The sequence below is a fragment of the Nyctibius grandis genome, chromosome 5 (genome assembly GCF_013368605.1).
Source record: "Nyctibius grandis isolate bNycGra1 chromosome 5, bNycGra1.pri, whole genome shotgun sequence".
Lineage (NCBI taxonomy): Eukaryota > Metazoa > Chordata > Aves > Nyctibiiformes > Nyctibiidae > Nyctibius > Nyctibius grandis.
The window spans coordinates 27,748,223-27,775,338 of NC_090662.1; the positions used below are offsets into that span (position 1 = coordinate 27,748,223).

The 27,116-nt window shown below is 41.4% G+C and overlaps 1 protein-coding gene across 3 annotated transcripts in view; it reads right to left on the minus strand.

Moving 5' to 3' along the window:
* CPED1 (cadherin like and PC-esterase domain containing 1) overlaps positions 1 to 27,116 on the minus strand; it is a 164,447-nt gene that overhangs the window by 81,460 nt on the left and 55,871 nt on the right. For 2 of the 3 annotated variants that reach the window (XM_068402071.1, XM_068402072.1), the window contains exons 8-13: positions 9,484 to 9,626; positions 8,009 to 8,081; positions 6,224 to 6,391; positions 5,111 to 5,215; positions 4,043 to 4,212; positions 1 to 68 (exon numbers count right to left, since the gene is read on the minus strand). In XM_068402071.1, coding sequence (XP_068258172.1) covers positions 1 to 68; positions 4,043 to 4,212; positions 5,111 to 5,215; positions 6,224 to 6,391; positions 8,009 to 8,081; positions 9,484 to 9,626 — 727 coding nt within the window. The remainder of the gene's footprint in view (positions 69 to 4,042; positions 4,213 to 5,110; positions 5,216 to 6,223; positions 6,392 to 8,008; positions 8,082 to 9,483; positions 9,627 to 27,116) is intronic. The other variant, XM_068402073.1, reaches the window with a different exon arrangement.

The window sequence follows — 27,116 nt, forward strand, 5'->3', positions numbered from 1 at the left end:
CTTCATAATTCTTCTTGAAGTCAGAAGGAACATTCTGCTTAGGACTCACACTTTCTTGAGAAGAATTCCTGTCAATTCAATAGCAGACATATTTCTACATGAATGGAAGGAACAGAAACCAAGAAATATTTTTCAAAAATTTCTATATGGCAGCTCAGGGCACATTGTATTTTAATATTCTCCATGGAAAGATGAACCTTCTGGATTCATGTTGCCAGCATTAGAAATATTACCTGAATGAACATGGCAGAAAACACACATTCCATAATAAATGGTAGCATATATGATGAAAAAAGAAAACCAGAAATAAATTTCAAAACATAGTTGAATTGCTCGGAAAAAGAAGAGTGGATATAGCCAAGAATAAAATAACCCAAACCATATCTCTTAACTGTTTGTATGAGGCTTTTTTGTATATACTTGAAGTTAAAGTTAGACTTTGTTCAAAAAGAATTAAATATAAATGAAGGCCTGTGTCAAGGTGATTATCTGTACCGACGTTAATATGACTTCATATAATGGAACATCTATGTGTTTTGATATGTTTGTTAATTCAAAACAAATCACATGATCAACATCCCAAATATATATATAAATCCTCAGTGTAAAAAGACAATTAATTGCAACAATTCATTAACATGTTAGTGGTGCCCATGTTGCTAACTCCAGATTTTTTCTTTCATGTAGCATTTTAGGAGCATAGTAGAAGAAAGGCAGTAGGCTTCTCTCCAATCCATGTACTAGACCTCTGGCTGATAAGACCTTCTCAGAGGTCTATTAGCATTTCTTGAAGCTTTCACGTTTTCCGCCCAGTGTTTTCTGTAGAAGTTCTCATAAAGCAGCTTCTTCCCAGATACTGCTGCCCATTCAGTTTGGATTTTGAAAGACATAAAGTTACTGTCTGTGCCAAGGAAGGGAGGTGGCAATATTGTTCTGCGCAATCAGTCATCCCTAATGTTTCAACAGGAGCTGCTGAAAGCAATATTGAGGTCAATCATGGTAAAATGCAAACTGTCCAACAATAAAACAGAGATTTCTGCATTATCTCGATGAGGTAAGGAAAGAAGCTGCTGGCAGATCCATGTGTCTGTGTGTGTGCATGAAAATGTAGTTCTGAGCTTGCAGTGTCTAGACACCACCCTAAACTCATGCACATCCATGACCTCCTTCAAAGGAGGCACTTAAAAACCTATTAGAGAGTTTATTTTCCAAGTTATAAGTAATTTTGCACCCCTCTTTCTGCTTGCCAATGAGGTAATGGCTAACACCTGTCAAATACATTTTTTCTCTCCGCTGTTCCTTTTTGATTGCCCAGTCCCAAACACTATTCTAAGGTGAAAACAATATGTCATAGAATCATAGAATCGTTCTGGTTGGAAAAGACCTTTAAGATCATCAAGTCCGAACCATTAACCTAACACTGCCAAGACCACCACTAAACCACGTCCCTAAGCACCACATCTACAAGTCTTCTAAAGCACCACATCTACACCTACACCTCCAGGGATGGTGACTCCACCACTTCCCTGGGCAGCCTGTTCCAATGCTTCACAACCCTTTTGATGAAGAAATTTTTCCTGATATCCAATCTATACCTCCTCTGGTGCAACTTGAGGACATTTCCTCTCATCCTATCACTTGTTACTTGGGAGAGGACACCAACACCCACCTCGCTACAACCTCCTTTCAGGTAGTTGTAGAGAGCGATAAGGTCTCCTCTGAGCCTCCTTTTCTCCAGACTAAACAACCCCAGTTCCCTCAGCTGCTCCTCATCAGACTTGTGCTCTATTCCCTTCACCAGCTTCGTTGTCCTTCTTTGGACTCTCTCCAGCACCTCAATGTGTTTCTTGTAGTGAGAAGCCCAAAACCAAACACAATATTTGAGGTGCAGCCTCACCAGTGCTGAGTACAGGGGGACAATCACAGCCCTACTCCTGCTGGCCACACTTTGTGATATGTTATACCAATACATCTGAGATGGTCATTCTCACCTAGGGTGTAACCATTTCATTATAGTTTGAGATGAGTTTTTAGAGTTCTTCTTGCTTCTCCTGTGGAAGGAATTCAGAGTTCACTAATACCATTTCAGGTTTCAATACTAGATGAAATGGGTTAAGAAAAGTAGACCAGGAAAATTCTTTAAATCCTGTTTCCATCCTGTGGATCCATAATCAGTAAACAGAATAACTGTACAAGACTTAAGTCAGAAGTCATTATTTTTCCCATAAGTATCTTGTCTGGTTGGACAGTCAGCTATGCAAATCACTGGATTTTGTAAATGGAAATACCAATTTTGCGTAATCAGAGAAATAAGAACTGTTAAATAAATTAAGCAAACTACCTGGCCTTAACTGAAGAAATTCAGGAAAAGTGTTCTGAGATACAAACTCATCAAAGCTGGGAATCTCAAAAAAGATTAATCAAAGCTCAAAGAGAATGCATACCTGAGTTATTTGGGGAGTAAGTTCTACTAAGCTCTTTCTTCCTTGCAATTAAGTATAATTACATGCATATCTGACACATGCATCACTATCACATGCATTTAGCTATAGGACTGGAAGATTATGATTTAGCAATGTCAAAACACATGGTTTTTTTATACACTGAATGAACAGATAGTGTTATTAGCTTAGCCATTGCAGAAAAATACAGTGCAAAGAAGTAGATTGGCCTATGCCCTGGAGAAAGGTCATGGTATTTCTACATATTTGTACACATACAATAATGTTCAGCTTGAAGAAAAAAAGAGGCCAAGGGGCTTGCTCAAATAGAATGAGTGGCACAGCTTAGATTAGAACAGAAAGCTGCTAAAGGTTGGTATGCTTTGATATGCAAACCTAAATATTTTGGCAAAAGGGCAAGGGCTTACACATGAATGCAAGCAGCTGCATCTTTGAGTTACTTTTCATGGAGTGGCCAGCAGTAACAACAATGATACTTACCACATTCATGGAATTGTATATTTTCAAAACACTAATAAACAGTTACCTAGCATGGTGGTAAAGTATAAGCTCCACTTTATAGCTAAAAAAACAAAGATACAGATGACTATCGGCTTGATGAAAGCCACACCTAATTCAATGAGGAACAAAATTAAAACTTAAGAAACCTTACAGATGCCTTATATAGTCACTATGGTGTTCCCCAAGAAAAATGTACACAATAATGTCATTCGCACATTTAACTTGAGATGCAGTGGAATGGAGCACATACATTGTCTGATGTGCCTCTGTTCCCAAGCCCTTGTTTGAAAAATCATATATGCCTGTAGTCAGTAAAGAAGTATGGCATACAGGTGTATGAAATGTCATTAGCCAAGAGATAATGAGCACAGAAAACATGTTTTTATGAATTTTATACTAAACGTACAGTATACCACAACTTTTCTCCTTCCTTCCATTCCTTCCTCCCTCCCTCCCTTCTTTCCTTTCTCCCTCCCTCCTTATAAAAGTGCAAATTTCTTGCCAGAAGCTCAATGGATTTAATCTTGTCATTACAATATTTTTCCAGCTTTTCAAGAAGAGTTAAAATGAGGTTCTCAGTTCATTATGTTCTTTGACCTGTCTCTTGTTGAACAGAAAATTTAGAGCCACTCAGAATTATTAGTCCCTTTTGGAAAAATCTTCACCCAAATTCTTATTTTTTCTTTACAGTTTTGCTTTTCATTGGTGAATAAATTAAAAGACAGTCTTAACCCTGGTAAGCACTCCTAATTTTGAGTCTACAGTTGTTCAGAAACAACCTACCTAATTTACTTCATACTTTTAGAAAAAACTTTACTGTAGCTCTGATTAATTTTTTAACCCAGAGTCCTCTGTATTAGAAAGAGAAATAAAGGGACAAAACTGTCCGATGTAGAAACCTAGCTACCTGCCTAATGGCAGAATAGCTGACAGTGCTCCATGATGGGATGATGGACCTTTATCTCAAGTGTTGTAAGTTCACCTACATCTACTGAAAGATTAAGTTTTATGATGCTCACTGGAGCTACTGCAATTATATAATTTGAGAAGTTACCATTAACATATAATAGCTATCTTACCATTCTGAAAGACTTGTATGTGCCTCTTTAGTCATAGACTGGAATTGTTCAAGTAAACTCGAAAGCAACCAATGCATAGTCAGGACTGAACCAAGCCGCCTCATTGGGTCTACCATGTGATAAAGGTCGTGCAGTAAAGTTTGAATCTTGGGTGCAGCAGAAGGGACAAGCTGAGAAGAGAGACATTGATTAGAGACTGAACATTATAATATTTGTAAAATGCAAAGAAGTGATAAATGATCCGAAGACAGTGTATATAGTATATGGATGGATATATCTTAATGCTCTTTCCCATATGTGTGGAAAATTACTGTCTTGCTCAGCCTTGAGTATCAGGATTACTAGTACTGACATGGAAGTCTAACTCCTTTGCCTCTGATTCGACTTCCAGATCTATTCAACTCAACCCTTTTTCAGAAAGCCTCATCAGTCTCCAATCCTGATACTCATCCAGAAGGTCTAGAAGAAATCCTGATATCATGCAGATTTTCTGAACAACAGATCCAATTGCAGATCTTTTATTTCCCCAATACTTGTCATTTCCCTCATTAACTGCCATGCCTATTCACAGACACTGGCTGTTATTCCTCCATCTTTATTCTTCTCCAAAAATGAACTCCTTTGAAGTGTAAAGAAGACGACATATTACATATTCCACATGGGGGTTTTTTGCCATATTTTTATCTATATCTATTCCCTGGTCATGATCTCAGTGTTGTGCTGTATGCAGTTCTTCCCTTCACACCTGCTTTGCTTCATTATCTTTCTATTTTCTTAGCAGCTCATTAGTCATTCACATAATTTTCCTCCTTTTTCTTTCTGTTTCTGCTTCAGCTATCTTTTTCAATGAATCCTCAATTCAAATTCTCTGTTTTATTTCTTTATATCTTTTAATTTAAATTTCAAAAATGCTCCAAAACAAAATCAGCATAACCTCTATCTCCCTGCTTTCTTGTCTATCCAGCTTAACACATGTACCAGAGACAGCAAAGAATGGTAATGAAGGAGAAATGTTAAGAGATTTACATAAATTATGTATCCAATACAACAAATCTCTGTTTATTTTACCAGCTCAAATTGTCCAAGACTCTTCAGCTCCTTCATGAAAGTAATCATTGAATTTATCTCTTCTAAAGACAAACATTGCTCATCTTCTCTGTGGTAAGTTCCATCCTATGAAGGAAAGGGCAGCATATTCTGGTGAAATCACATGGAAAACAATGTGATTTCATTAGACCCCAATCCCTTTGGTGATCAAAGGAACAAGTTACAGCAGCTCTCAACTCGCCCTAACCTCATCCAAGTCATGTCAAGACATCTCCTTGACAGCTCTTCCCATTTCTCAGTCTAGAATAAAGCAGACTGTGCATTAGCTTTGTGTAGAATATTACCCATAGAAACTACCATGGGAAGAGACTGCATAAAGTATAGACAATGAATTGGATAGTTTGAAATATGGTCTGGCCTCCTATGGAACACAGACTTAGGTAATCGTATCGTATGTGTGCATATGTCTGAGGCTTACTACTTTATCCTGTCATAAATTTAGAACCCGCGACCCTGTTTTATTCACAGCTGTCTGAGAGGCAGAAGTCACATGGATAATTTAGTCCCTGTAAGTCTTGCAAGCAGGGGGCTTGTCAGAAATGCACCCTTAAAAGTTCCCAGACAGAGAGAAATACTGCTAGAGGAGATCCCAGCTTGTCAGAAATAGTTTTCATTAGTGATGCAAAATTTATACAGATCCTATCAATGCAAAAAATTGTAATTGGATCTTGCATTCAGAATAAGACACAAAGTTGTAGGAAACAATTTAATTCTGATGCTCATAAATCTACTTCTCTGAACTAATCAGTTCTAGGTTTATGAAAACACACAAACCTGTATATTAAAAAAGACCATTTAAAAAATGGTGGGGAAATTACTTTGTTAAAGTTTTAAATATATCTTTAAAGTACTGTACTTTGGAGAATGACATAATTTGAAAGTGGAATTTTCATAAAAGAAAATTTGGTTGTTCAACATAATTACAGTTTTGTTCCGCAGAATTCTGTAACAGATAGTTTTGTTTAAATAAATCCTTCATTCTGTAAGTTGGCACCAACAATTTCAGAAAGGCATACAATTTAGAATGAAATATTTTCAAATAGTTAATAATAAGAACAATGTGGAATGAACTACCTTGCTCACAGTTGATCCATATATTTTTTGGAAAGCTTCTATGAAACTGGATGTTGAGGATTCATTAGATAAGAGGAATTTAAAAGTATCTTCAAAAAGAAATTCTTTGAGGGTTTGGTCCTGAATGTTTGATTCATCCTCATCTTGAAAATCAAAGTTTTCATGCACCTGTTGGAAAGCAATATAAGAATTTATAGTTTGAATATCAAGCCCAGTCTTCTCATAACCACATATACCAAACTGGAAATATGTATTAAAAAAAAAATCATAATAACACTAATAAACCACACAGGATTATAACATAACAAATGCTGTACCACATTTTCTGTCAGAACTACACACCATAATGTTTGCTGACCTCCAGTGGATAGAGCACAGTACTGCATTCTCATGTGAGAGTTTTTTTTCATGTGTTTGATTTGAAATTTGATTAAAAAAAATGTCAGTTTATGTGTTAACATAACTCTTGCAAAACTCAGTTATTTAGGAGTTACTACAGATGAAAGTATAAGTTTTACAGTATATAAACACAATGAATAAACTCATGTTTATAAAATATGAATAAATTAGTATTTTAGCATAAACACAAATATAACTTCAAGCTGCATGGGGTGTGTGCATACTACGGATCCCAAGGGACACTATTCAAAGTCAAATGCCATAGTAATTATCAACCGTTATTTTTTAAAGCAATTTGTATTTTCATGAGAAACTACTAAACCCTACTGATTTACTGCATGTTTAAGGATTATGGCTGGTGGTTGAGATTACTATACAGGCAGGTAAACATTATGCTTTATGTTTTGTTTTTTAAGCAGCTGCTGGGAAATTTTTTTTACAGCCTGGTATACAATTATAAAATTGTTATGACATGTAACATTACTTATACTAGTTAAATAAGTCTTGTTAGACTAATTGAGGATATTGCCTTCATGGATTTTTTAAATTGTGCATGCTTTCTTTCATATGTCCATTTTTCCTTTGTGTTTAAAGGATTTTTTTTTTGGTGAAGGATGGAGAGACTGACTGCACCGTTGTTACTAGAAACTTGAACAGATTTTAACTGAGGATGAATTTTAAAAGTGTTCTCCCGTAATTTCCCAGGATATATTTACTAATTTATTTTTGCCTTTTGGGTATCATAAATATAGACAAAGATTTTATGTACCTAGGTATATACACATTCATATGTATATACAGGGGTAATGAGAAGCAGCTGGAAAGTACGATTTTTGTTTCTGGCCAGGCTGTTCTGAGGCAGGAGTGGTACAAAACTGACACAGGGAGTTCATGCCACAGGTCACATTTCTCTGGTTTTGAGGGCCTTGAGGACCATCAAGGAAGAAGGCAGCACAGTGGAGGTCATAGCAGGTCATGAACTGAATAAGTACAATTCAAGGAGAACTTCAATTTGTATTAAAAGTCGATTGTGGTATTTTAACTTCCTCCCTTTATCTTTGTTCTGGCACAGTTAATACCTAACTCTACTTTCATGCAATGCTTTCTACAGATTTTGTTTTGCTGATACTCGATTGGGGTGACAGTCCTTTAATGCTAAAACTGAAAGTTTGCACACTTCAATGGTGTGGTGAACTTCATCACAGGACCTCTGTTCCTTTAAAATGTATTCTCCCATAGCAACTCTCCACTTTTAGGCAAAATTAATATTAATGTGTTTGTACATTTCTCTGAGATTTGAGAGTACCTATCAAAGAGGGTTCCCTGCTGTGTTCTTTTTGGTGTAAATTTTTTGGGTCAAGCAATAATTTGTGCGATTTTTCTCACCTCAAGAACTACTGGGTGTATGGAGGTGCCAAATCCAATGTCAAAGGTGAGCATTTGAAAACATTGGCTGCATCTGAAATACAATATAACAGGAATCAGATTCAGTGAGGTTAGGTACTATTGTGAAAAAAAGAATCAAAGAGTCATAGAATCATTGAGGTTGGAAAAGACCTTTAAGATCATCAAGTTCAACCGTAAAACTAACACTGCCGAGTCCACCACTCAACCGTATCTCTATATATGCTACAATGCCATACACACATGGGTCCAGAGAACACACACAAGAACATACACACATAGGTCAAGAGACAGCATGCGATATGGACTAAATAAAATTTCTAAGAAGAGCTAGCAGCATTGAACATAGATGGAGTCATCTTGTGAGCTGCTGAAAATAGTGTTATATTACAGTATATTTATATGGTTGACTTTTAAACCAGTGAGGGAGGTGAACTACGCTGGAGAAGGAAATGCCTTTTGATGAGAATGAAGTCCTGCAAAAGGCATTTGGAGGGCAATAGATGGTGAAACTCTCTGGGCTCACTGAAGCCAAAGAGTTGTGCTGCAGCTGTGGGGATGTTTGAAGGCATGGGCCAGGAGCTCTAAGCAAGTCTCAGGTTACATAAACAAGAGATACCATCCCATTGGGAAAAAAATGTTAGAGTTTGCACCACTGTCAAAATAGCTCTGTCCCTGTTACACTCCTCACCTCCTCACTACTCTTTCTGCTAACAATGTAAGCTTTATTCCCAACCTGCGTAAGTCAAATAATGAACTTTATATTACCGCTACTAAAACACCTGGTTTCTCAAATAGCTTTATAAAACATATAAACATAATAAATAGTAACTTGTTTAGTATTTATCATAAAAATGTCAGGGATGTGACATAACATATGTAGAACAAATATTAATTTTAATTAATAAAAATATTACATAATAAATGTTGATTTATGTGTAAGAACTGTAACACTCTAATAGAAGTAATTACAATGATTTAACACTCATAGAAATGCAACTGTTACTGCCTAGGTGTATTTCATAATGTACATTTCATAAAGTATTCTACAGTGTCTCTTGTTCAGATTGCCTGCCACAGCCAGCTCTGAACTGTCTGGGCTACTCTAACATTAAATACTTTGACACATGACAGAAGGCTCACTGAAGGGAAATAAAGCTTTATATGTTACAACTAGCCCAATTGTGAGTGATTTCTGTTCATTGGTACTGCCTGAAACACTTCGTCAGGACAAAACATCTAGTCGTAAGTATTCATCATAACCTTTCCACAGACCAGAAACACTGGGGATATTGAAGAGTTTTACTTCCTAAATGCAGCATGTCCTCACTTTATAAGGAAGTATGAAATAGAGGGGATTTGTTTATTTTAGGAGTTGTGTATCCTCTACAGTTTTTATTCTGTTCTAAGGAGCTATCTTGACAATAGCATAGCAATGACCACTGCACATCACTTACTGATTGAAAGAATTTGGTCCTGAGGCAGATGATTCACTGAAGACCTCAGTTATAAGTAGAAGTTTGCTTATAGCTTCCTTCATGTTGTTCAAGGCTTGTTGGGGAGAACTGTTTTTGAAGAATATCTCAAAAAACCTTTGCAGCTGTGAAAGAGATTACATATATTTTTGAACATTTACAGTAAATCAGTGCTCAAGATCATAAATTAAAAGGCTGGTAGAAGTAAAAATTGCCTTAGAATGCAACTTATTCATTTGCATAGTAAAGTGGCATGAAAAGCTCCACGCAGCATACTAGTAGAGAATGAAATTTTGATTACAAATAAGCATGTGAGAAACAAACTGTATTAATTGTTTTAAAAAGCTTACTTTGATAAAACCTTTTGCTGTCAACTGGTGCTAGGCAATGGAAACCACAAACACTTATTTCTTCAGCAGTAGGGTAATAGCACACTCAAAGTAAAAGTCTTTCTCTTGTTAACATACTGTGCCAAGGGCTATCCCACTTGACCTTGACTACGAATCCTTACCCCAGGTTAACAAGCTTTAAATAGAATATAGAAGAAAGATGTTGAAAAAAATGATCAGTCACCACAGCTTGTGTTTTGACTGAACTCTTGCACATCCTGAGTTTTTTAGGCTCGTGAATCCTCCCCGTGGCATATAAACTGGCCTGCACAACACAGTCCTCAGCTGCTTGCATCACTCATGCGAATTCACTCATCTCATCACTTCAGACAGATATTCAGGGAATCAACTGGAGCAACACAGAGCCCCAGTGAAGAGTGAGACACAGACAGGTTTTGTTGCATCAGAGTCCTCCGTGCTAAGAAAGGGGCTACCTTTGAGCCATATTTCCATTAGAGTTATCACATGGCACAGAACCCAATTAACGTCTGAACTATGTAAAACTATTAGATAATTTAGTAATACTATATTACCTAACAGATACATTTATATAGTAAAAAAGTAGTGTCTTCAGAGATAAAGCACATAAAGTACACATAGAACATGTTTTGTACTGATATTCAGAAAAGAAAAATTTCTGATTATTTCCAGGAATTTCTCTACTAGATTGACTTAAAATGCCATTATGTATTTTCTTATCCATGTCCCACTGGGGTAACATGATGGAAGCATGCAGGCTTCTGTAGACAACCTCACTGGGGACTGATGTGGTTGTCATCTCTCTAGCTGCCTTTGGCTACTACACTCATGAACAGGTATCCACAGCAGATGGGTTAACCTAACCAAGCCTGGCCTTTAGCAGAAGTCTGTAACAAGGTTTAAGGCGATATTTTGGCTCTAAAGCATGATCACAGAATCACAGAACCACAGAACGGTTGAGGTTGGAAGGGACGTCTGGAGGTCATCTTGTCCAACCCCCCTGCTCAAGCAGGGTCATCTACAGCTGGTTGCCCAGGACAGTGTCCAGACAGCTTTTGAATACCTCCAAGGATAAGGACTCCACAACCTCTCTGGGCAACTTGTGCTGGTGCTCAGTCACCCTCAAAGTAAAACAGTGTTTCCTGATATTCAGAAGGAACCTGCTGTGTTTCAGTTTGTGCCCACAGCCTCTTGTCCTGTCACTGGGCACCATGGAGAAGAGCCTGGCTTTGTCTTCTTTACAGCCTCCCTTCAGGTATTCATACACATTGATGACATCCCCCTGAGGCCCTGAGAAGCTTCTCCAGGCTAAAGAGTCCCAGCTCTCTCAGTGTTTCCTCACATAAGAAATACTCCAGTCCATTAATCATCTTAGTGTCCCTCTGCTGGACTCTCTCCACATCCCTTGTGCACTGGAGAGTCCAGAACTGGACGCAGTACTCCAGGCGTGCCAGAGGGTAGACTGCTGGCTGTAGTCCTTGGTGTCCACCAGGACTCCTAGGTCCTTTTCTGCAAAGCTGCTTTCCAGATGGTTGTCCTCCAGCATGTACTGGTGCCTGGGGTTGCTCCTCCCCAGATGCAGGACTTCACAGTTTCCCTTGTTGAACTTCATGAGGTTCCTGTCAGCCCATTTCTCCAGCCTTTTGAGGTCCCTCTGGATGGCAGCACGACCCTCTGGTGTACCATCCACTCCTCCTGGTTTTGTGTCATTAGAGGGTACAATCTGTCCCATCGTCCAGACATTTAACAAAGATTTTGAACAGGAATGGACCCAGTAAGGATCCCTGGGGTACACCACTAATTACTGGTGATGCATTATGGTGTATTCACTGTGCTGACACCATATCTTACAACATACTTCTGTGCACTCTAGTCCACAGAATTTTCTAGGCAGTGTTGGAGCCTGCCCTTGTGAGCACGAATCACAGAATCACACAGAATCACAGAATGTTAGGGATTGGAAGGGACCTCGAAAGATCATCTAGTCCAATCCCCCTGCCGGAGCAGGATTGCCTAGACCATATCACACACGAACGCGTCCAGGCGGGTTTTGAATGTCTTCAGAGAAGGAGACTCCACAACCTCTCTGGGCAGCCTGTTCCAGTGTTCGGTCACCCTCACCGTAAAGAAGTTTTTCCTCATATTTATGTGGAACCTCCTGTGTTCCACCTTGCACCCATTGCGCCTTGTCCTGTCAAGGGATGTCACTGAGAAGAGCCTGGCTCCATTCTCATGACACTTGTCCTTTCCATATTTATAAACATTAATGAGGTCACCCCTCAGTCTCCTCTTCTCCAAGCTAAAGAGACCCAGCTCCCTCAGCCTCTCCTCATAATGGAGATGTTCCACTCCCTTAATCATCTTCGTGGCTCTGCGCTGGACTCTCTCTAGCAGTTCCCTGTCCTTCTTGAACTGAGGGGCCCAGAACTGGACACAATATTCCAGATGCAGCCTCACCAGGGCAGAGTAGAGGGGGAGGAGAACCTCTCTTGACCTGCTAACCACACCCCTTCTAATACACCCCAGGATGCCATTGGCCTTCTTGGCCACAAGGGCACATTGCTGGCTAATGGTCATCCTGTTGTCCACTAGGACCCCCAGGTCCCTTTCCCCTACGCTGGTCTCCAACAGGTCTGCCCCCAACTTGTACTGGTACATGGGGTTGTTCTTGCCCAGATGCAGGACTCTACACTTGCCCTTGTTATATTTCATTAAATTTCTCCCCGCCCAACTCTCCAGCCTGTCTAGGTCTCTCTGAATGGCTGCGCAGCCTTCCGTTGTGTCAGCCACTCCTCCCAGTTTTGTGTCATCAGCGAACTTGCTGACAGTGCACTCTATTCCCTCATCCAAGTCATTAATGAATATATTGAATAGTACTGGTCCCAGTACCGACCATTGAGGGACTCCGCTAGACACAGGCCTCCAACTGGACTCTGTCCCATTGACCACCACTCTCTGGTGCCTAGCATGATGGTCTGCATTGGCATGGAGGAATGGCTTTCAGTTTCTTCAGGCAACATACTGCAGTTAAATGTAATAATCACTTTCCACTTTCCTTTTCAAAAAATACTGTATCATTGCCTACAGCCAGCCATGGGAAATGTTTGATTATGCAGCTAACGCTGATCGTCTGCTTTTTGCTCTCTTCAGTTCCAGTAACTCCATTCTGTTGTGCTGGCAAATAACTGGTGGTAGGAAGCTGGTCTGCCTGTCTTTCTGTTCTTATCTCCTCTGGTTTTATTCTAACAAGCAGTTCCCTTCCCAAGCTTTACTGACTTTTCCTCCTCTTTTTGATAAAGCTATTTTAAATGCCAGTAGGAAAAACATCACAACAGTGTATATGACTAAAGTTATAAAACTAAACCTCTGACTGCCAGGAAATTTCAAAGTGAAGGTTGCACATATAGCCTCAACTCTGCCCTTTGGATATTCTCATCATGTTGAAATCTTGAATTACATCACACTGTATTTTTACGCTGTAGAAAGTTTTCCATGTGTACTGAAATTCCATGAGTCTCTAGGGCAAAAGAGCCCCTGAATTGCTATTTAGAAAGAGATTATGCAAATCATCAGATCACACTCCATTTCATTGCCACCACAGGCTGATAGGGAGTCTGTGTTTCCCAAAGTCCAAGATCACCAAAGCTGTGTTTCTCCCACAGAGTAGTACAAAGACTAAGAACAAGAAGCTGCACATTATTCAAATCGGTTCTGATTTAGATTCATCTCTGAGTGAAATTGTCCCATTTCAGTTCCGTCTTCAGGCCAAAACCAGTTAATCAAACTGTTCAGGTGAAATAAAAAATTTAAAATTAAGACTCATCTCACCAAGGTGGGACTACATGGTGGTTCTTCAGCTGACTTTGACAACTATTTCCAGCATCTCTGCTAGATCCTGTACATCACTCACATTCCTGCTACACTGCCTTGCACCTTTTCTCTAATTTCCTAAATCTGCAGTGGGTATTGAGGGGCTAAGTGAGAAACTGTGTTATTTTGCTGCACACAGAACATAAGGAGTTGCAGAATTTTATAAGGAGAGACGGATATTATTGGAAGGAAGGGCAAGAGGGACAGAAAAAAAAACATTAACTCATTTGCTCCTCATCATAAAACAATTCCTAAGCACCTCAACACAAAGGATACACAATGTATATATTTCTAGTAAGAACTGATGAAAGACAGGCTGATTGGCCCTATTTGCACTATAATAGACATCTGTTTCCAACACAACAGGCATTAAAATAAAACTGACTTCTCCAAGGAACTGCATTTTAGTTACACCACTCCTCAGCCGCACTAGAAAAGAAACATTGCTCAACTGATTCTCATTAGAGGATATCAAGGTTTAGGACAATGTTTATTTTAAGCCAATGACTGAAAATAAATATTTAGTAAGGCTACTTCAGGACCAATGGAGACAAGAGATGAATACCTCAGGTTAAATTCCAATTCATGAAAAAAAAAACTATTTAGACAAGTTCAGGTTAGATTTTACTCCTATGGATTCTACAGGAGTCTCAGCAACTGGTAAGGAAAATGTAAACTGTATGGATTAGGGGTGATAAAGTGTGAAAACCTGCAGCAACCTCACGTTCTTCTGAGTGTGCCCAACAAAGATATATAAATATCTGTGTTCATCTGCAAAATATTAAAGTCACAGAGTTGAAGGTTTCTTCAGATGTTCACCACTGATGCTGGTTCTTTCACCTTCAGAGGAAACAGACTACCTGTCCAGCAAGATTCAATCTCATTATTGATTGAGCATGATTAAAAGCAGCATTGAATAGTAAAAAGAGGAGAGAATGGGAAAAACTGGTGGCAATCACAGCAATGTAGTCTGGGAGAAAGCTAACCTCTGGCTGGCAAATTCTTAAGCAGAGGAATAGTGATTAAATTTCAGTAGGCTGTAAAACTTAACGTAGTCATGCACATATGTTTTGTACAATGACACCATTGTATGTAGAATTGCAAGACTTCTCAGGAGCTTGAAGACATTCATCCACATGCTGGATGTGTACAGTTGGAAGTATGTTCCACATATTTATGTAATGCCTTACAGAAGTGTGTAAATGCAGTCAAATTACATGGATCAAGCACACATTTTCTGTAAAGGCAGAATAAGCTAGAAATATTCTTAAGATTAATTTTAATTCATTGACCTTTCGTTCACTGATAACTACTTTTGCTTTAGGATAAGCCACTGGCTAACTCAGTATTAATTTTGCAATGCTTTTTCTCTACCCACTTTGACATCCACGTTTTACAATCTGCAGTCATTAAAATAAGGTTTATGATCTCAGTGACACAGATCCCTTTGGCTCCTTAAAAATACGCTGAACCATCAGTTAAAGGCCTGACACACTGAAAAAATACAATTTAATTGACAAAGGAATTCCGATTTGCAGGCTTCATGCACAGAGTCATGGGGACTCAAGGAGAGTGGAAGAGTGTGGCACCCGCTGGGCTGGATGTTACGGTGACTGTAGTAATTCCCTTGAAAGGATTTTCCTCTAGCAATTCACTCCAGTCTTCAAAAAGGGCAAGAAGGAGGACCCGGGGAACTATAGACTGGTCAGCCTCACCTCCATCCCTGAAAAGGTAATGGAACAACTTGTCCTTGGTGCTGTCTCTAGGCACATCAAGGGTAGGAGGATCATTAGGGGCACTCAACATGGCTTCACCAAGGGGAAGTCATGCTTAACCAACTTGATAGCCTTTTATGAGGACGTAACCCAGTGGACAGATGATGGTAAAGCTGTGGTAAAGATGATGGTAAAGATGTGGTCTATCTCAATTTCAGTAAAGCGTTTGACACGGTCTCCCACAGCATCCTCGCAGCTAAACTGAGGAAGTGTGGTCTGGGTGATTGGGTAGTGAGGTGGATTGTGAACTGGCTGAAGGAACGAAGCCAGAGAGTGGTGGTCAATGGGACAGAGTCCAGTTGGAGGCCTGTGTCTAGCGGAGTCCCTCAAGGGCCGGTACTGGGACCAGTACTATTCATATATTCATTAATGACTTGGATGAGGGAATAGAGTGCACTGTCAGCAAGTTCGCTGATGACACCAAACTGGGAGGAGTGGCTGACGCACCGGAAGGCTGTGCAGCCATTCAGAGAGACCTAGACAGGCTGGAGAGTTGGGCGGGGAGAAATTTAATGAAATATAACAAGGGCAAGTGTAGAGTCCTGCATCTGGGCAAGAACAACCCCATGTACCAGTACAAGTTGGGGGCAGACCTGTTGGAGACCAGCGTAGGGGAAAGGGACCTGGGGGTCCTAGTGGACAGCAGGATGACCATTAGCCAGCAATGTGCCCTTGTGGCCAAGAAGACCAATGGCATCCTGGGGTGTATTAGAAGGGGTGTGGTTAGCAGGTCAAGAGAGGTTCTCCTCCCCCTCTACTCTGCCCTGCTGAGGCTGCATCTGGAGTATTGTGTCCAGTTCTGGGCCCCTCAGTTCAAGAAGGACAGGGAACTGCTAGAGAGAGTCCAGCGCAGAGCCACGAAGATGATTAAGGGAGTGGAACATCTCCCTTATGAGGAGAGGCTGAGGGAGCTGGGTCTCTTTAGCTTGGAGAAGAGGAGACTGAGGGGTGACCTCATTAATGTTTATAAATATGGAAAGGACAAGTGTCATGAGGATGGAGCCAGGCTCTTCTCAGTGACGTCCCTTGACAGGACAAGGCGCAATGGGTGCAAGGTGGAACACAGGAGGTTCCACATAAATATGAGGAAAAACTTCTTTACGATGAGGGTAACTGAACACTGGAACAGGCTGCCCAGAGAGGTTGTGGAGTCTCCTTCTCTGAAGACATTCAAAACCCGCCTGGACGTGTTCCTGTGTGACATGATGTCCTGGTTTGGCCCAAACCAGGCCAATTAGTCTTGGAGAAACCAAGGTCACTGCTAAATTCCTCACTGCTTACGAGTGAAGAGCCGAAGGGGGGTCGCACCTGCAGGGAGGAGCAGATGGGGCAGGTGGCCCAGAATTGACCAACAAGATATTCCATCCCATACACGTCATTCTCACTTTCCTATTTATCACTAACCCACTGCCTCCTGGAGGTGGGGCCCAGGAGGGACCGGCCCTCCTGTCTCCCACTGATTGGTACCAGCTTTGCCATTTTTCCAGTTAAAAGCCTGCAGGTGTGATGACAGGGAGCTATTGCATTTTCCCCTCTGTCCGTGCTGGGGGGAGCTACTGCATTTTCCCCTCTGCCCGTGCTGGGGGGAGCAACGTCTGCCTGAGGAGGATTTCCAAGCTCTCAGTCTTGGCTTTGTATATATTTGTATATATTTGATTATTTCTATTATTATTGTTATTATATTCTTTTTCTTTATTATAGTTTATTAAAACTGTTTTAACTTTCCAACCCATAAGTCTCTCTCCCTTTTCCCTTTCCCTTAGCGGGGGGAGAGGGTTAACAGAGAGCATCTGCCACCTGGTTGATAACCAGCCCAGCTTTAAACTGTGACAGATTTTATTGGTGCCCAACATGTGGCTCAAGAGAAGCTCCAACAGGTTGCTCTGATAAGTTGAATCCTGGCTCTGGTGGGAGGAGACCTGGAGAGCTCAGCTGAGAGAATATCAGATTTCTTCCTTTGAGATTTATGAGGGGTTGGAAATTTAAAACAGATAGTGAAGATGGTGATGTCATTTTTGAATGCTGTGTTATCTCATCTTTTTATGGAGTTTCTTTCACAGTTGAGTATTGCAATGATGCCTTACCTGCCGTGGGCACTGTGTTATTGCTTGCTTCTTATGAATGTTTACATGCAGTTTAGCAGTGGGCGCTGGTCAAAATGTATTGTTTTGGTATGGGATTTGATACTGATTTATGCTGTGATAAACTGGGCAGTTAATATTCCGATCTCTTATCTCTATGACACAATGATGGGCAGCTTTAATCGCGAATCAGTAGCAGTGACTTCATCTGCATGCTCCAGGCGTCCTTTAGCTGATTCTGTTAATGATTACACTTCCAGTTTTACTTCAGGAAATAGTACCTTCTCCTTTTCTGCCAAGCTGATTCCACTAGATTTTGTGAAATTAGGATGGTGCTGTCTAGGTGGCATGTTTTTATTTTCGGTTGTCCTGAATGTGTCTCTGATGTGGGATAAGATCAAATATCGGTACAGGGACAGTTGTAGGTGTTATGCAGCCACCTCAGATCCTACAGTGTGTACTGCCGCTACAGCCACTAAACCCACTGAAGCCTCGGCAGCCTGCACCACAACTGCTACACCCCCCAAGATGGCCACTGCAGCTACTCAGACTCTCAGCACTCCCACGACAGCCACTGCATCTACTCAGACCCCAGCATCTATCGAATCTGTACCAATTGCTCCTGTAACCAGGAAGAAATACCAAAAGAAATCAGCTCGTGAAGAGAAGGATGATGACTCAGAGCCTTCTAAGGCAGAGCCATCATATGACCCAGGTGAGGGCCCTTCTCAGGCAGAGTTAGGGCCTGACACAGATGGGGCTTTCCTCAATCGTCCTTTTAAAGCAGACCCATCACAGAAGAAAGGTCCTTCTAAAGCAGAACTATCACAAGAGGACTCGGACGTAGAGATAACCTACCACTCCTTATCCCTGAAGGACCTGAGAAATATAAGGAAAGACTTCAGCTGTTATGATGGTGAACCTATTATTACCTGGCTGCTCCAATGCTGGGATAATGGGGCAGATAGCATGCAATTGGATGGCAGAGAAGCCAGACAGTTGGGATCCCTGTCCAGAGATGGTGGTATTGATAAGGCGCTCGCAAGAAAGTCAAACACTGTCAGTCTCTGGAGGCGACTCTTGTCAGCTGTAAAGAGCAGGTATCCCTATAAAGATGATGTTATGAGTCACCTAAGCAAATGGACCACTATAGAAAAAGGTATTAACTACCTTAGAGAACTGGCTGTGCAAGAGATCATTTATAGACACCCACGGGACATTGTAGATCCTGTAGATCCTGATGAAGTGGAATGCAACCGATCCATGTTCCGGAAGGTTGTGAAGAATGCCCCACCGACATATACCCATACATTGTCAATATTAGTATGGGGAGAAGATGATATGGCACGTTCTACTGTGGGTGAAATGGCTAACTGTATGCGACAGTATGAAGATAGTATTTCTTCCCCACTGCAGGCCCGTGTCTCGGCTGTGGAAAAACTGACTAAGGAAAACAAGGACTCATTTAAACAACTGTCAGACAAACTGTCCAGGATCGAGAATAAACTTGACTCTCTACCTACGCAGGCACGCGTTGCAGCTGTTAGGAGAAAACACTCTCCTACAGGACCAGCTCAAAGGAAATGGAACACATCACGAGGTATCCTGTGGTTTGCCCTGCGTGGTTATGGGGAGGACATGAACAGATGGCATGGACAACCTACCAGTACCCTACAGGCACGAGTACGTGAGTTGCAAGCTAACAGAAATACCAGAGAGAATTTTTCTAGGAGGATGGCTGCTCCAGTTACCAGTGAGCAGGACTCCAGCCAGGGTAGATGGGCCTCAAATCACTTTTTCCCAAGTGTGAATAGGAGAAATGAAGGTCCAGTCCCTGTGAGCAGCACGAATCCATTTCTTAATTAGGGGGGCCCTGCCTCCAGCCAGGTGGAGGAGAGGGACAACCGAGTTTATTGGACTGTGTGGATTCGATGGCCTGGCACATCAAAACCACAAAGGTATCGAGCCCTGGTAGACACTGGTGCACAGTGCACCCTAATGCCATCGGATCATAAAGGGGCAGAACCTGTCAGTATTTCAGGAGTAACAGGAGGATCTCAAGTGTTATCTGTATTGGAGGCCGAAGTGAGCCTAACTAAAAATGAATGGAAAAAGCACCCCATTGTGACTGGCCCAGATGTTCCGTGCATCCTTGGCATAGACTACCTCAAGAGAGGGTATTTTAAGGACCCAAAAGGGTATAGATGGGCCTTTGGTATAGCAGCTGTAGAGACTGAGGACATTAAACAGCTGTCTACCTTGCCTGGCCTCTCAGAAGATCCTTCTGTTGTGGGGTTGCTGAAGGTTGAAGAACAACAGGTGCCAATTGCTACTACCACGGTGCACCGACGACAATAAGAGATTGTGCATGCAGTAGCCCTTGGACCAGTCCGTACGGGACAAGATGTTAAAAATGTGCTCTACACTGCAGCTGGGGACAATGGTCCTACCTGGAGCCTCTGGCAGAAAGTACCAGGGGAGACTCGAGGTCGACCCCTAGGATTTTGGAGTCAAGGATACAAGGGCTCCGAGGCCAATTACACTCCAACTGAAAAAGAGATACTGGCAGCATATGAAGGAGTTAGAGCTGCTTCAGAGGTAATTGGTACTGAAGCACAACTTCTCCTGGCACCTCGATTACCAGTACTAGGCTGGATGTTCAAGGGTAAGGTTCCCATTACCCATCATGCAACCGATGCTACATGGAGTAAATGGATTGCATTAATTACGCAGAGGGCTCGAATAGGAAACCCTAATTGCCCAGGAATCTTAGAAGTGATCATGGACTGGCCAGAAGGCAAAGACTTCGGAATGCCACCAGAAAAGAAGGTGACACGTGCTGAAGAAGCCCCACCATATAATGAATTACCAGAGGGTGAGAAGCAGTATGCCCTGTTCACCGATGGATCCTGCCGTCTTGTAGGAAAGCATCGGAAGTGGAAAGCTGCTGTATGGAGTCCCATACGACGAGTCACAGAAGCCACAGAAGGACAAGGTGAATCAAGTCAATTCGCAGAAGTAAAAGCCATCCAGCTGGCTTTAGGCATGGCTGAACGAGAAAAGTAGCCAAGGCTGTATCTTTATACTGACTCATGGATGGTGGCAAATGCCTTGTGGGGGTGGTTAAAGCAGTGGAAGCGAAACAACTGGCAGCGTAAAGGTAAACCTATTTGGGCTGCTGAATTGTGGCAAGATATTGCTGCTCGGCTAGAGAAACTAGTCGTGAAGGTACGTCATGTAGATGCTCACGTACCTAAAAGTCGGGCAACTGAGGAACATCGAAACAACCAAGAAGCGGATCAAGCTGCTAAAGTGTTCCAGATAGATAGATTTGGACTGGGAACATAAAGGTGAACTATTTTTAGCTCGGTGGGCTCATGACACTTCAGGTCATCAAGGGAGAGATGCAACATACAGATGGGCTCGTGACCGAGGGGTGGACTTAACCATGGACTCTATTGCACAGGTTATCCATGATTGTGAAACATGCGCCGCAATTAAGCAAGCCAAACGGTTAAAACCTTTGTGGTGTGAGGGGCGGTGGTTGAAATATAAATATGGGGAGGCCTGGCAAATTGACTATATCACACTCCCTCAAACCCGCCAGGGTAAACGTTATGTGCTTACCATGGTGGAGGCGACCACCGGATGGCTGGAAACATACGCTGTGCCCCATGCCACTGCCCGGAACACTATTCTGGGCCTTGAAAAGCAAATCTTGTGGCGACATGGCACACCAGAGAGAACTGAGTCGGACAATGGGACTCATTTCAAAAACAGTCTCATAGACAACTGGGCCAAAGAGCATGGCATTGAATGGGTATATCACATCCCCTATCATGCACCAGCCTCTGGGAAAATTGAATGGTATAATGGGCTGTTAAAAACTACCCTGAAAGCAATGGGGGGTGGAACCTTTAAAAACTGGGATAAGCATTTGGCACAAGCTACCTGGTTAGTTAACACCAGGGGATCTATCAATCGAGCTGGCCCTGCTCAGTCAGACCTTCTACATACAGTAGAAGGAGATAAAGTCCCTGTGGTGCATGAAAGGAATCTATTGGGAAAAACTGTCTGGATTCTTCCTGCAACGGGCAAAGGTAAACCCATTTGTGGGATTGCTTTTGCTCAGGGACCTGGATGTACTTGGTGGGTGATGTTGCAAGATGGTGAAGTCCGATGTGTCCCTGAAGGTGATCTGATTCTGGGTGAGACTACTTAATTCTGAACTGTATGTTGTTACTGCATAAGTGTCTTTCAGGTTAAGACAGTGGTGATGAGACCGGAGCTAGCTTCATCAAGTGGCGTCCAGTAACCTCCTTGAGTCTGACATCTTTAACCTGCAACCCGTGGGCACGAACCATGACGAAAGAGAGACTGCTAGCCAGAGAGACTGCTGAGAGACTGCTAGCCAGATGGAAACCCACAATCCTGAACCAAATGAACTTGATGAACTTTTTGCATAAAGATGAATCATAAACTAGTGATATGTATATATATATTTGAAAATGAAAAGGTAGTGGTGATCTGAGTATGACGTGAATGGTATGGAATAAGGGGTGGAATGTCCTGGTTTGGCCCAAACCAGGCCAATTAGTCTTAGAGAAACCAAGGTCACTGCTAAATTCCTCACTGCTTATGAGTGAAGAGCCAAAGGGGGGTCGCACCTGCAGGGAGGAGCAGATGGGGCAGGTGGCCCAGAATTGACCAACAAGATATTCCATCCCATACACGTCATTCTCACTTTCCTATTTATCACTAACCCACTGCCTCCTGGAGGTGGGGCCCAGGAGGGATGGGCCCTCCTGTCTCCCACTGATTGGTACCAGCTTTGCCAATTTTCCAGTTAAAAGCCTGCAGGTGTGATGGCAGGGAGCTACTGCATTTTCCCCTCTGTCCGTGCTGGGGGGAGCTACTGCATTTTCCCCTCTGCCCGTGCTGGGGGGAGCAACTCTGCCTGAGGAGGATTTCCAAGCTCTCAGTCTTGGCTTTGTATATATTTGTATATATTTGATTATTTCTATTATTATTGTTATTATACTCTTTTTCTTTATTATAGTTTATTAAAGCTGTTTTAACTTTCCAACCCATAAGTCTCTCTCCCTTTTCCCTTTCCCTTTCCCTTAGGGGGGGGAGAGGGTTAACAGAGAGCATCTGCCACCTGGTTGATAGCCAGCCCAGCTTTAAACCGTGACACATGATCTAGGTAATCCTGCTCTGGCAGGGGGATTGGACTAGATGATCTTTCGAGGTGCCTTCCAATCCCTAACATTCTGTGATTCTGTGTGTAATTTTTCTGCAAATGAATTCCTTAAGAGAGATGCCAAGGCAGCCCGGGGCAGCTAGCCGAATGGTCAGCTGAGGATTGCCCTGGGAAACAGTATAAAAACAAACTGTAGCAATCTTTCTGAGTTTGCCTTCTAGCTCAGTCCTAGCAAAGTCTTGCCTCCTGATGAGACAAACAAGAAATATTTTCCTTAACTAACCTTAGGAATGGCAATAAATGCAAACTTAAACCACCTACCTTCACTGACTGCATTGATTAGCTTTCTGTTGATTGTATAGGCGTTCAGAGGCACAGCTCACATGAAGAAAATTCACTCAGGTGTCAAAATCTGTAGAGGAATCCCACTCTGCAAGGCTACATGGCTTATGTCTATGTGCGAGCTGAATGTCTAGGTTCCTTTTATACCTCACTGCAAAACAGAGATGCCTGAAGAGCATGATTTATGCCATCCTAAGGTAGACGCCTCAAAACGGTGACATTAATTGCAATCTAAAACTGCTCTGTTCCTCTAGGGACTGTACAGGGAATCTAAATGAAACACTGAAGACAGGAATCTAAATGAAACACTGAAGACAGGTAGGCGATACACCATGGGAGTGCTCAGACAGCCCATCCATGGACAACAAAACCTGCGTGCCTGGAATATACATGACTGTTAGGGACGATGTTTGTCTCAAACTTATCAAGATAAAGAGGAAGGCAACCGCCAGCAAGGTTAAACAATAACCATGAAATTACAAAGTGACTTTGTGGGTGAGTGGGTGTGTGTGACTACACAACAATAATTAATTAATTAAACAATAACCATGAAATTACAAAGTGACTTTGTGGGTGAGTGGGTGTGTGTGACTACAGCTTCAGAGGGTGCTTACAGAAGGATGTTTAGAAATGTGCAATGTTTATTAATATTTTTGAAGTGTCTGGTATCATGTTTACCTGTTCTGTCACAGAAATTGATATTGAGTGTATTATTATTGCTGGTTGCCAGTTAATTACATATCATCAACTAGCCACTTCTATCCTGGTTTTAGTTAAACAATATGAACTCATCACTTTTTTCCCGCAACAGTATCTCACCTTTGGAGGTGTAGCTGAGCTCTGAACTTACCCAAGAGGCAAAGGCATAGAAGATAAGAGACCTTTGGTGCTACTGAGTAATTCAGTGTAATTTTGAGGTTTACATTTTGGGTTTTGGTGCATCATACTTTACAGGATTTGTATGAATAGATTTTGAAAGGACCTTACTGTTTCCTAGTTGTAGCCTTCAAAACTAGATGGCAGACAACATTACCAGGACCATACCTGAAAGCAAGGTTTACATCTGAGGAACCAAAGCATGACCTTTGGTTTCAAGAAATTACCTTTCTTGAAGCAACAAAGGGTGTCCTCTCCAGATCGTTCTGCTATGCATCGGAGCTGTTGCACTCTTTCTGATCAATTGGATCTGCAGGGTCTCAAAAGACTTAAGGTAATTGCCTTTCCTTGAAAATAGCTGAGGATGTTTTCACTTGAATCGATTCAATCAGTCTCTGATAACTTTCAGTATAGGCTCTGTGCTCTCAGTTCATTTTTGTACATTCATTCTTCTTACTGGATCTATATTTGGTGAATTTTTTTCACCAAGTACAAATACTTTTGCATGTAAGTAGTCATTCATAGACACAAAAATACTCTTTTTACACACAGACAAGAATATCTTGACTATATGTATGGAGGTATCTGAATACCCAAGATGTCTGCAAGAATACAGACTGATTCCACATAGAAGGCCAGAAAAAACATATCTTGCAATGAAGCTGTTTCCTATATTGCCTGCTAGCACAGGCAGACCTCTCCACCGATCACAGTATATAGAAAAAGTCATAAGACATGTAATGGGAGAAAAATGTACCTATAATCAAAACAGTGGCTCCAGAATACATCACAGAGAAGACAATGCAGTAGTTTATCATAAGTTTATAGTGTTAGCTTTAGGTAGGTCTGTTTATTCCACCCCTGATTTATTGTTATGATGTGCCATTTCTCTGCAGCTTTAACATGGCACTTGATGAAGGGGGAAACCAAGGTATTATTCAGCTATTTTATAGAATAAATTTCCCACTTACGAATATTTTTTTCTTTATATGAGTTTTTTTAAAGAGATGTTATTTATTAGTTCAGGACAAAAAAACCTCTTGTTCCTTAACGCTTCTATAACTTATTTACATGGAGGAGAAAAGGCCATCGGAGAAAGGTTTCCTCTAAAGATTCTTGCTCTTAAGACTAAATCCAAAGACAAAAAGCTGCTCACTAGCTTCAGCAACCACTAAATTAGGTTCTTTGACTGAGACTGAACTAAGAATGGTTTCCTAACCCAGCATCAACTTCTTAGTGGAAAAGTAAGAATGATTTACTAACAGCATTTCCCAGTGCACTGTGAGAAGCAGAAGTGGATCAGCTTGACTAAGGGAAGCTGGAAAGCAAAAACAGAAAGATAAGAAGAATCAGGATAACAGGAGGTAGTTTTGGGGAAGTTGGGAGCCACAGAAGGGCATGCTTACAGAGCTGCCTGGATTGAACAGCCAGAGCAAGAGGATCTGTGGACCAGGAGAAAAGCAGAGAGCTAAGGGCCTGATAACAGTGTAAAGACTTACTTATGACATATCCACATGTTATAAATAATAATCAGTCTAGAGCTCTTACTAGCTAAAGTGGCATGTTCATAATGAGAAGAGCAGAAAAGAACTCCAGGAAGAACTTTAACTTTATTTATGGCCTACATAACAGATTGGCACAGACATGGAGAAGGTAAAGAAGGAAGGATTACTCATTCTTTCTCTTAAGACAAGAATTGGGGATATGAAATTATGTAATCAGGTCGAAGTTTTAAAGCAAACAAATATTCTTTCTCAAGCAACACACAAATAATCTGTAGAGTCTCATTGCCACAAGACATGGGGAAGACCAAAAACATTAATGGATTAAAAAAATCTGGTAGAGAATTGCATGACATAAAAGTCCACTGGAGCTTATTAAACATAAAGATATATGTTCCACTTCCAGTTTCGTGTTTCTAACCTTGCAGGTTACCAGAAATAGCTACAGCCTGCCTAGGGACCAGTGCCACTTTATGCTTATCCTGTTACACAGTTTCATGATGCTTTCTTGCCTGGTTGTTGCCAGAAACAGAATGTCAGACTACGCCCGTCTTTGATCTCCCCCAGTCCGGACAGACTTTCGTTTTCATACCGGTGAAAAGAAAATGATAGGGCTCTAGATACTACGAGGATAGGAAACAGAGATGGCATTTCTGTTATGCTCAGTCTCCCAGGAAGAGAAGCATTACAGCATTTGATTCTCTACACAGGCTACTTGCAAGAACTGTGAAATGCATATGCTAAGTTCTTACAGAACCTAATGAACAAATTTAATTTTATACCCAAATAAGCCTGCAATCTACTTGATTAAGAGTTGATGGTAATTTTCTTTTGTATTTGCTCCTGCTAAGTGACAGGGTAAGAATATGGAATTCAAAGAAAAAACAAAGGGAAAAAATCCTGAGCCTTTCTGCTGCTTCTAAGCGTTTTGCTCTTTATCTGCGTCTATGTTTGCATTCTGTCTCACATTAAATATCTGTGGCAGTTACTTGAAGTAGTATCAAAACTGGCCACTTGAGGGCAATACTGCAACAGTGTTTGGCTCTAAGCCAGACCTCCATGTCGTATTAAAAGCTCTATTTCCTGGGTAGGTGAGGGTTTAGTTTTATTTGCATATATGTTAAGTATAAAAACGATTTCTCTTTACTCAAGTTTCCAAATGCTTAATACAGAGGGAGAGAATTTCAGCAATAGTTATAGCGACTTGTACCACAGCAAGCTTAACAGCAAACTGCTTTAATAAATCACGTTTACTTCACTGCACAGCTGAAAAATCACTTGAGAGCACAGTTTCAGCTGAGGGTATCGAGGGTTATGCAAAAACACCAGTCAAGAAATTAAAATCCAGAAGGCACTTGACTGTCTATTGTGGGTGAGCGAAGGGACGGTGAGCCAGAGCGGGGCCGTGGGAAGCTGCCGACTGCAGAGAAGGGCCTTCCCAGGTGACGCAGGACGTGGCACCACTACAGTCTACACAAGTGTGTCCCTTTGTTAAGAACTGGTACCAGGTTGGGAAAGGTTAATGGCAAGGCAAAGGAAGCACTTCACAGTGTGTTAAACCTTGAGATAATTAATCATAAATGACTGTTTTGCATACC